We start from the raw sequence: 11,174 nt of genomic DNA on the forward strand, positions 1-11,174 counted from the left end.
GTGTTCAAACTTTCATAACCTGCCAAATTTTGTAAAATGAACATGGTAATTAGGGGGTGTGGCCACAAAATGGGCGTGGCCAAATCTTTTCGTCCCTCTTTCTATTTCCAAAATGTTGGGAGGTATGATCTCGCTCTTCAGTCTATAACAGACCCCTTTTGACCCCTAAGCACAGATTGTTAGAAAGGGTTATTGGTAGGGTCCAGCCGGGTTTTTGGAAGAGCTATCCCGGTGAAAAGTGCCTGCCTGGATTTCCAAATTAGGGAAAAAACAAATTTTCAATGCGGTTTAGCGAATCGCAGAAATTCACTGCGAATTTGCGCCTGGCAAATAAATTCGCCCGTCACTAGCTAACAATAAAGTAGGTGATGATGCAATAAGTATGAGCAGAGGTAGGTTTTGCAACTTCAGATTGATCCCAACATTTTGGAAATAAAAACAGACAAAAAAGCTGCTGAATTTTTTTTGACCATGCCCATTTTTGTGGCCACACCCCCTAATTACCATGTTCATTTTACAGAATTTGGCAGGTTATGAAAGATTGAACATATTTCTGCTTTTTTCAGTTATTACAGTTTTGCTAATGAAGGTGAATTTCCCTTTAAGCTGTGAGTCTAACTTCTCCCAAGAGACCTGTTATTTTATATTGTTACAATTACTTATTTGCTTATCTCAAAATTGTTACAAAAGTATCTTAGTTGCACCTGGTGGCTGTTCTGGGCTCTCTGCCATGGGGTACAGCAATTAAAATTTCAAATTGTGTCCCCACATTTCGTCGAGGTGGAGATAGAATGAAAATGTTGCTTAAAGGGGAAGGAAACCTAGTCGGCGCAAACCCCCCACCCCCCCTCCCGTGTGTTGCCCACCCTCCCTCCTCCCCCCTGGCCTACCCGTCCCGCTGGGCAAATGCCCCTAACTTGTTACTTACCCTTCTGCGCAGGTCCAGTCCAGGGAGTTCACAGACGACATCTTCTTCCACGCGATCTTTTTCCTGCTGTGAACGGCGTTTTGGCGCATGCGCAGTAGGATCATTTCGCCGGTACGGATCTACTGCGCATGCGCCAAAAGTCACGCGCATGATGGTACCGGCGAAATGCTCCTACTGCGCATGCGCCGTTCACAGCAGGAAGAAGATCGAGGTTTGCGCCGAATAGGTTTCCTTCCCCTTTAAGAAGGAAACAAGATGGATTCGAAAGTTAGAAACATTATCTCCCCTTGGCCTAAACAGGGAATATGACCTAAGCAAAATATATCGGTAATTGTTTTAATAATATATTTTTAACTATTGGGTTTTACCTTCAAATTTTATTTTTTTCTATAGGAAATTATTCCAAAAATCTTTTCTACAGGCAATGAATTGGACTGATGGAACTCTTTCACTGAGATATAGATATGAGTGCTTAAATAAGATATACACTGTTGTTAATTATATGGGAGATACAATGTTGTGTAATGGGGAAATGCACCATTAGAGGTCACTGTGTTACAATGTATTCTAAACCGTCTACAAGTGCTGCTGAGTTATTATTATTATTTTATTATTAACATGTATTTATATTGCGCCAACATATTGTGTAGCGCTGTAAAGTAAATGTGATTATACAACTAAATCACATGAATTATATACATAGAACATATGGAGTTACATACATCACAATCAATACAGGTACAAAAGGTGAGGAAGGCCCTATGCAAAAGAGCTTACACTCTAAAGGGAAGGGAGTAATACACAAGGTGTGGGAGTGGGCAAGATGGAATTAAGTGGGGGAGAAATGCGGTACTGTATGTGGTGTTGCGTTTGGTAGTTAAGCAGAGTGAGGGGAGGCTTCTCGAAAGAAGTGCGTTTTCAGAGATTTCTTGAAAGCAGAAAGGTTGGGAGAAAGTGGGACAGACCGTGGGAGAGAGTTCCAGAGGAGGGGTGCAGCCCTTGCAAAGTCTTGAATGGGAGCATGTGAGGAGGTAATGAGAGAAGAGTTGAGTAGCAGGTCAGTAGAGGAGTGTAGTAAGCGGTTGGGTGAGTATATAGAGATGAGATCAGAGATGTAGGGTGGAGCAGAGTTGTGAAGTGCTTTGAAAGTCAGTGTCATTAATTTGAATTTGATTCTGAAAGGTAACGGAAGCCAGTGCAGGGATTGACAGAATGGCGAGGCAGAGGAGGAGCGGTTGCTGAGGTGTATGAGCCTCGCAGCAGTGTTCATTATGGACTGGAGAGGTGACAGTCTCTGGAGGGGGAGGCCAATTAAAAGAGAGTTACAGTTGTCTAGACGTGATATGATGAGAGAGTGAATAAGAATTTTGGCAGCCAGGGGCGTAACTATAGAGGAAGCAGACCCTGTGCCTGCAGGGGGGCCCAGGAGGTATAGGGGCCCCATGAGGCCCTAATTCATATACAGTTTCAATAAATATTGGTAAAACAAGTCAACTGCTAAAAATTTTGGGGGCCTGAAAAATAATTTGCTGTGGTGCCCAGTAATATCTAGTTACACCACTGTTGGCAGCATCTTGGGTGATAAATGATGGTATTTTGGATATGTTCCTTAGGTGGAAGTGACATGATTTAATAAGTGACTGGATATGAGGATAGCTTGATAAAAGACTCATGGCAGTCTGAAACATTGCTGAATTTTTGGGTCAGAGCCCATGTCCTAATAAAGGCGTTTTAACCAAAGGATTTTGTGGCTGGTGCTGTCTGTGAGTATGCTGTTCTGGGCTCTCTGCCAAAAGCCAATTAAGTTAGAAACTTTGTATCTTTTTCTGGCTATGCAGAGACAGTCAGGACTTTTCAGTACAAATGTGGGACTGCGGGGTTGAGCTGTCAAAAGCGGGACTGTCCCGCTGAAAACGGGACAGTTGGAAGGTATGGGATTACTTCTTTAGCAATAGCTCAGGCAGCTGCACTAGTTCCAGTCACTTTGATGGCTGAATGGAAAGGGTTAACTAACTCCCTGCACTCTGACTATGGGGTTCCCTATATAGGTAAATGTTCTATAGGTGAAACCCCCCAGCTCCCATCTCAAACAGATCAGCAGGATCACTCACAAGAGAGAGATTTCCTATACATGTACCTGGTTCTGCTGCACAATACTGCACACTGGGAAATGGCACCACCTAGTAATGAAGCAGCAGGAATATCTTATTGTGGCCTAGAACAAGTCATCTCTGAATATTTGTATTTAGACATTGGAGTGGGAACTGTCCTCTCTGATTTCCCCTGAACAGTAGATTTTTCCTTTCCAGGTATTTTTGTTTTTGTTACTTATTGGTGGGATCAGCTATACAGAGTACAGGGCACGGGTGCACATTATTCGACAGAAAGAACATTTTATGGGTGGGAATTAGCAGTACACTTTGGGGGGAATTCACAAAAGTAAAAGTGCTGGTAAACTGGTGTAAAATACTTTCTCCATATTCACAAACAGGAATCCGCCTAAATTACGACTCAACCGACACTTTTCATATTTTAGTGAAAGACACTTTTATGAATTTGTCTTTCAAACAACATAAAAACGGTGCAAAAACAACATTTTAAGCGACAATTTCTCCCGACATGGAGTAAAGCTCAGTATAAGGGCAGAGATGCTGCAATATGGGGAGATTAGTCACTCGGCGACAAATTTCCTTTTCTTCCGGGTGACAAACCCACCAAGAACTGCCATCCCGTCGGCTTCATTTTCCAAAGTTGCTTGAAGTTTCCTCGTGAGGCAACCTTGGGGTGACTTCAGAAAACGAAGCGCTCCAAGTGCCATCCCTTCGGCTAGAATGTAAATCGCCCACAGGAAGGCAGTTGGGAGAGAAGAGATTTATCATTGGGCGACTAATCTCCCCAAATCGCAGCGTGTCTCTGCCCTAATGGTGGCCATACACTATAAGATCCGCTCATTTGGCAAGGTCGCCAAATGAGTGGATCTTAACTCAATATGCCCACTAACGGCTGGGCAGTATCGGATGAATCGGAACGTTTGGAGCTGGGGCCGAACGATCGAATTACAATACTACGAATGGGCTCCGATGGGTCACAAAAAAATCAAACTTGACCAATCGATATCTGCCCGATTTTTGGCCTGATATAGATCGGGAGGACCCGTCGGGAGCCCCCACACATGGGCAGATAAGATGCTGAATCGGTCTAAAGGACCAATATCGGCATCTTTAATCTGTCCATGTATGGCCACCTTAAAGGGATACTGTCATAGGAAAAAAAAATTTTTTCAAAATGAATCAGTTAATAGTGCTGCTCCAGTAGAATTCTGCACTAAAAACCCCATTTCTCAAAAGAGCAAACAGATTTTTTTATATTCAATTTTGAAATCTGACATGGAGCTAGACATATTGTCAATTTCCCAGCTGCCCCAAGTCATGTGACTTGTGCTCTGATAAACTTCAATCACTCTTTACTGCTGTACTGCAAGTTGGAGTGATATCACCCCCTCCCTTTCCCCCCCCCAGCAGCCAAACAAAAGAACAATGGGAAGGTAACCAGATAACAGCTCCCTAACACAAGATAACAGCTGCCTGGTAGATCTAAGAACAACACTCAATAATAAAAACCCAGGTCCCACTGAGACACATTCAGTTACATTGAAAAGGAAAAACAGCAGCCTGCCAGAAAGCATTTCTATCCTAAAGTGCAGGCAGAAGTCACATGACCAGGGGCAGGTGGGAAATTGACAGTATGTCTAGCCCCATGTCAGATTTTCAGAATTGAATATAAAAAAATCTGTTTGCTCTTTTGAGAAATGGATTTCAGTGCAGAATTCTGCTGGAGCAGCACTATTAACTGATTCATTTTGAAAAAACATGTTTTCCGATGACAGGATCCCTTTAAGTCTTCCCCATGTGTCAGATCAGTTGCTCTGCTTTGGTTCACCCAATCTTCATTTCACACCTCTTGTAGGTTTCCCATTGGGGAAGAATTAGCATATTAGTAGGGATTAGCAATTTATAATCAGGGCTCAAATTTATGTTTTACCCTATAGGTGTAAAAACCTCATAAACAAAACAAGTAAAACACTGATGAAACTAAACAAGTGTATTTTATACAATTTGATATGTAAAAAGTTTTTTAACTCTTGCATTATTTTACTAGTTTTATCTTAATGAATGATGCAATATTAGCAAATGAAAACTAAAGCCTCCCAGCAATTTTTTTTAGTTTTGGCAGCAATTAGACACTTGATCTAAGATAATAAAACATATTTCTGATACAAATCCCTATATTATACAATCTGAAAATGATAATGTTTAAAAGACAAATTCACAAAAGTGGAGATTTGTGAATTTGGTGGCAAATTCGACAGTTTTATCTCCACTTTTATTCTGTCTCAATATCAGCACTTTTATGAATCCCCCCCCCCATGAGTATATGATTTATTGTGTAGCAAGAACATTTCCAGAACCTGTGTATTTATGTATATGTGTGTCAGCTGCCATATTGCTTCTCAATATAATGACCATATTGACCATAATGCACCTAGTGACACCTGCTGACATTAGCCAATCATGTGGGCATTCCATGAGAATCACTAATCCCTATACACACCCCCTCTTGTATTATGAGTCAAATCAGTACATTTAACATCTATTTTGCCATCTGCTCGCACATAGAGCTGCCACCTGGGCACTGATAATGACATCTAAGAGCAGTTCCATCCCTTTGGGTAAGAGGATCAAGTCTTTCTCTCCCACAGTCTCCACTAAAGTTGAATCATATTCATGTGAAAGGAGTGCAGCATGAAGGACAGTCACCTTGAAATATTGTCCTTGTATAAGTCTTATGGGTCTCATGTTCAATGAACCCAACAATAATCACACCAGTATTCTGAAAACCTAGCTTGATTGCAATTTTTCACCTAAAATGAAACATCTAGGACCCTAAAAGTTTCACTGTAGTCCCCGCTGGCTTAGACCCATTTCTTACACTTCCAGGAAACTGCTTTGCCTCCAAGATGTCCTTGTATCGCAGTTCAGGAATTACCATTTGAACACACCATGCCCGAGTGTTGGGCTCAAGGTCCATTTTCACCACCCACCCCATGATCTTCTCCTGCCCAAACTGAAATGGCTTAATACCCTTTTCATTGATTTCATTCCCTCTTACAGGATCCAACCCCTCCAAACATATCTCAGCTAGCTGTTGTCTTCTTTCTCTCAACCTACTAACTTCAATGTCCATCTTCTCTCTCCCAAATTTCTCTACTTTCTCCCAGAAGGTACGGTTGAAGTAGACATAAAGATACCAGTCTAGGGCATTCCAAGCTCGTAACATATCTTTCTCTCTTTTATCCAGTGGTGTGGAAGACTCACGGCTATTCTGCTTAAAGTTCACAACGTCATCAAGATCCCAGCAGAGTTCTTCCTTCAGAAGGACCATGGATTCATCAAAATACTCTGAGAGTAGAACTAGGTTGAAAACCCTCTTTATCTCCTTGACGTCTGCTCTGGCCAGAGATTCATTGAATGGAGTGTCAGGGTCCAGTCCTAGGTCAAACCACTGAAAGTTGCGTGCATGTTGGTTTCCTTTCTCCCCTGGTTTGTAGTAGTATAAAGGGTGAGCTATAAACTCTGTTAAGTTGGGGGCTTTCTTAAAGACAGATGACACTGAGTGATAATAAGAGAAAGAAGACTCTGCCAAGGTGGCTGGATCCCGTAGAATTGTGAAGTAGAAGGAATCTGCAGGCATGAGCTTCCTGACCTGGAGGCAAAAATATTTATTATATTTTAAGTAACATATAATCTGACACACTCACAACCTGACAAACAGGACTGGGTTTCTAAAAATGGGTCTGAAGGTAAAGACATTTATGGTTTACCTGTCCAAGACCACATATATCAATGTCTCTCTCTAACTTGAGAAAGGAACTGGGAGAGGATCCAACGTTGGCTAAACTATGACAAAGTGGTAAATTGGAGACAAAATATTTGAACCTGTAACTGTTAATATTTTCCCTCACATACAAAGTGTACAAGAACATGGGAGGTTTTGAAAAAAAATGTTGGTTCCTATGGAGTCTATAAGGGATGTTTATACCTTTCACTGGGGTGGACATTTGGGCAGCGATACAACCTTAAATCATTTGATGCTTTTTGTGCCATGTACCCAGACTGAAAGTTAAACAGCCAAATATGTCCAAAACCTGCACCGTTGATACCTTTATCTAATACATGTTCCCTTTGAGAGAGTGGGTGTGGCTTGTGTTGGTCCTTTAGAATCAGCCTATGGGTCGGCACTCACAGTAACACAGAAAAATGTTCTGCTGGTGCTAATATCACAGTTTACAGATGTGTTCACACACTAGTAAGACACATTGGATGACACAAAAAGTAGAAACAGAGCCAGGGGTAAAAATTGCATCTCACCCTTATCGCTTCCATCACAGTAGAAAAGGTCTTGCGAGGAAGGAGCTAGCATGTTTAGGTTAGGGGTCTAATAGGGTCTGGTGTAGCCCCATAGTCCTGTCTCCTGAGCCAGATGGGTCAATAAGGTTTTGTGTAGACCTGTGCAAGGTCAATGCAGTGTCTAAATTTGATGCCTACCCAATGCCGTGAGTGGATGAATTACTAGACTCCGTGGTCAAGACAACTTATACATCAACCTTAGTCTTAAGAAAAGGCTATTGGCATATTCCTATTGAGGAAAGGTCTAAACCCAAAACTACCTTTGCAACTCCCTATAGTTTATACCAATTTACTATCATGCCATCTGTCCTACAAGGAGACCCTGTACCTTTCAGGTGCCCTAATCCAGGTCATGCAGACCCCAATTCCAAAGACAATAACTGAGATAAGGTCCTTTTTGGGGTTCACTGACTACTACAGCCACTTTATACCTCATTACTTCACCAGTCACAGAACTGACAAAGAAAAGTTCCCCAACAAGGTAGTCTGGTAACAAGAGCATTAAAGGGCTTTTTGGTCAAGATCTCCTACTTTAAAAAGTCAGAATTTTACAAAATCTTTTGCTTTTCAGTTAAACTCCTCAGAGATTGGCTTAGGGGCAGTGTTACAGTCTTAAATGGGGTTGCAGAGACAGACTTGGGAAGGCAGGACCTCCTGCAAACAGTAGAGGTATGTAGCATAGTGGAAAGCTACAGGGAGGCCAGCTGGGTCTGAATAGTCTTAGGTGGCTTATCAGTGGGGCTTAAAACCTTTAATAAAGTCTAATTCAGCTCATAAAGGTAAGTGCTACAGTCCCTCTGGGGAAAAATAAAAGGTTGAGTCTCAAAACACTTTTGTATCAAGAGGGTTTTGGGGTGGTTGGCATTACTGGAACCCCACATTCCAGTCATATTGACGTATCTGATTGTGTTATTATTATATTTTGTACAACTTTAGGGTAATGGCACATGGGTCATTTTAGTGGTAGAGTAATGGTCACTATCAGGCACCCCATAATCATTTTATTATACATAATGACCACAGGAACGCTACCAAATGGGCCACATCGTCAAGGAAATAGTTTAAATGTGTCCTTGTCTCCTTACCTCCGGGAGGTTGAAGCGCAAGTGGTGGCACAAGATATCATACGTTGACTTGTTGACTTCATCGTATCCTTTCACCATGTTAGAGTTGAACAGGTTGGGGTAACTGAACTGATACTTCTGGGGTAGAGCAAATGTTAGTGAGTTCCTGTCCCCATATCGGTTTAACATATTCAGTACGGTGCTACCGGCGGTCTTATGGGTCTTCAGGAACACTATGTGAGACTTTGGCTGACAATTTGATGTTGAGGGTGAGAAGAGTAGGCGCTGTACAGTGAAGGTCTGAGGGGAACTAGTAAAGAAAGAAATCTCATGTATCATCCCCTACATATATAAATCCATACACAACTGGATATATGAAACTGTTTAACAACATTAGAATGGGTCTTCTGTTTCTTTGACACAAATTCAGTGGGCAAGAGACTTTTGGTCACTTAGAAAGACCCTAGATCCCCCTCTTATTTCGTTTCCCCACAAAAAAAGGACTATTTAGCTTAAATAACTGCTGCCAATCCTTGTATAACATCAAGAAATGCCAGAAAATAAATATCCCCACTCTTGCAGTCCAGTTTTTCTTTAGAGAATCCGAAACTTGGTCCATTTTTCTTCCTTCCCTATCCCTACATAATAAAATGTCTCTAATCCTATAATTTCTTGGTCTTTCAGCAAACAATTTATTTGTGTCGTTCGGCAGTTCCAGTTTACTGACTCTTGACTGCTATAGTCTAAATTGGAGGTGTGCCCTTCAGAATTATGTTTTTTAGGATCACTCACCTTTTCTGTAGATGCCTGCCCAAGAACTGAGTAATGAAACCAATAGCAAAAAGGACTAACAATCCTTTCCAGTGGATTGGAGAGATCTGAAGTAACCTCATGGTTCTGGAAAGTAAATGCACCAATGTGAGGTTGTAAAGCATCAGAAACATAATGCGCCACATATATATACGCTGGCATTCGAACAAAACCATGACCGATATTAAGGCTAAAATACGACCAGTCTAAATTTAGTTTATAAAGTAGTTATACAACCGGTTACATATGTCCTGCACTTCCTGCACCACCTTTATAAATGTCCACCAGTTATCAAGGGTTGACCTCCTGCTAAGCTTTTTATTCCACCAAATCCCTCAAGGCTTTACTCCTATTAATATTATAAGTAGCCTATAGATCCCAAATGGACAACCATATATATTTAGCTGTACTCATATCAGGCATTTGGACACCCAGATTGACAAGATCTCCCTGAAAGGATGACCCCTCCAGGGTGGATTTAGTTGTCCTACATAATGTTCATGTAGAGACATTACATGGTTTCCAATACCAGCTTACAAGGTAGAAGAAATAACCGGCTTAATCGCATCTCTTTTGCACATTCTATCATATATTGGGAGGGGATAGACCCACTGGACCTGCTTAGGAATACAATTAGAAACCTTTCTCACATCTTTCCTAAGCAGAAGAACATCAGAGCAGCCTCTTTCTTTCTCCTGACAACTTCCTTGACTACTTGCTGGTCAGACTGGTGGGAAACTGACCAGCAGGTGGCGCTGTTGTAACAAAATTCATTCATATTAACAGTACATGTATCCCTTAATATCCTGGAATAAAAAATAAATAAAAAAATAATGTACATTGCAAAAATGCTTAGAATAGCACTCTCATCAATTCTATATTCACTTATTTTAAAGGTTTACTTATGCAATAATATAAGATACACTTAAAGGAGAAGTAAACCCTAAAAATAATATTGGTTAAAAATGCCATACTTTATATAGTGAACTTATTGCACGAGGCTAAAGTTTTAGCTTGTTAATAGCAGCAATGATCCAGGACTTCAAACTTGTCACAGGGGGTCACCATCTTGGAAAGTGTCTGTGACACTCACATGCTCAGTGGGCTCTGATTGGCTGTTGAGAAGCTAAGCTTAGGGCTCGTCACTAATTATCCAGCAGAAAATGAGCTTCCCTGGCTGTAATATAAGCTGATGCTACAGGTTTGCTGATTATTAAATTCTGATGCTAATTGCACTGGTTTCTGTGCTACCATGTAGTAATTATGTGTATTAATTACTAATCAGCCTTATATTGTGACATTTCTATTCTATGTGTACTGTATATTGTGAGTGGCTCCCTAAGCTCAGTAAGTGACAGCAGCACAGAGCATGTGCAGTGAATCAGCAGAAAAGAAGATGGGGAGCTACTGGGGCATCTTTGGAGACACAGATCTTTACTGCTAAAGGGCTGTGGTTGCCTTGGGCTGGTACAGAAGCACAAAACATCATGTGCAACATTTCTAGCTACTTATTTAGTTAGGCTTTAGTTCTCCTTTAAATATACTGTACATACACACAAATGCTTAATACTTAAAGCATTTTGATATAATATATTAAGTATATTACAAGCAGACAGATAACCTGCACCCCTATCCTTACCAATACACTAAACTACCTTAATATGTATTAGAATATGTATTAGAGGTGTCTTACCTGTATCCATGCAGGTAGAGGTCTGATGTCTTAGGTTCCTTTGCATAATCCCTTTATATACACAGGAACAATCTATGGGTATATAGAGACGCTTGAGGGATGGTGTTTGTACAAAGCTTTGATAAGCCAGCCCACCCCTGCCCAGTCCTGATGGATTGCTCTTAATGTATATAAGCTTACAGTAAAGTGTTGCACTACCTGCATTGGTTGGA

The 11,174-nt window shown here is 41.1% G+C and overlaps 1 protein-coding gene across 1 annotated transcript; it reads right to left on the reverse strand.

Annotated features, from left to right (window-relative positions):
* Positions 1 to 5,694: 5,694 nt before the first annotated feature.
* gal3st4.3.L (galactose-3-O-sulfotransferase 4, gene 3 L homeolog) lies at positions 5,695 to 9,491 on the reverse strand. Its single transcript, XM_018251763.2, has 3 exons — positions 9,252 to 9,491; positions 8,481 to 8,769; positions 5,695 to 6,691 (listed from the first exon to the last, which is right to left on the reverse strand). The coding sequence occupies exons 1-3, from the start codon at positions 9,443 to 9,445 to the stop codon at positions 5,864 to 5,866; spliced, it is 1,311 nt and encodes a 436-aa protein (XP_018107252.1). The 5' UTR covers positions 9,446 to 9,491; the 3' UTR covers positions 5,695 to 5,863.
* Between the last annotated feature and the right edge of the window lie 1,683 nt (positions 9,492 to 11,174).

This window comes from Xenopus laevis, chromosome 3L, assembly GCF_017654675.1.
Source record: "Xenopus laevis strain J_2021 chromosome 3L, Xenopus_laevis_v10.1, whole genome shotgun sequence".
Lineage (NCBI taxonomy): Eukaryota > Metazoa > Chordata > Amphibia > Anura > Pipidae > Xenopus > Xenopus laevis.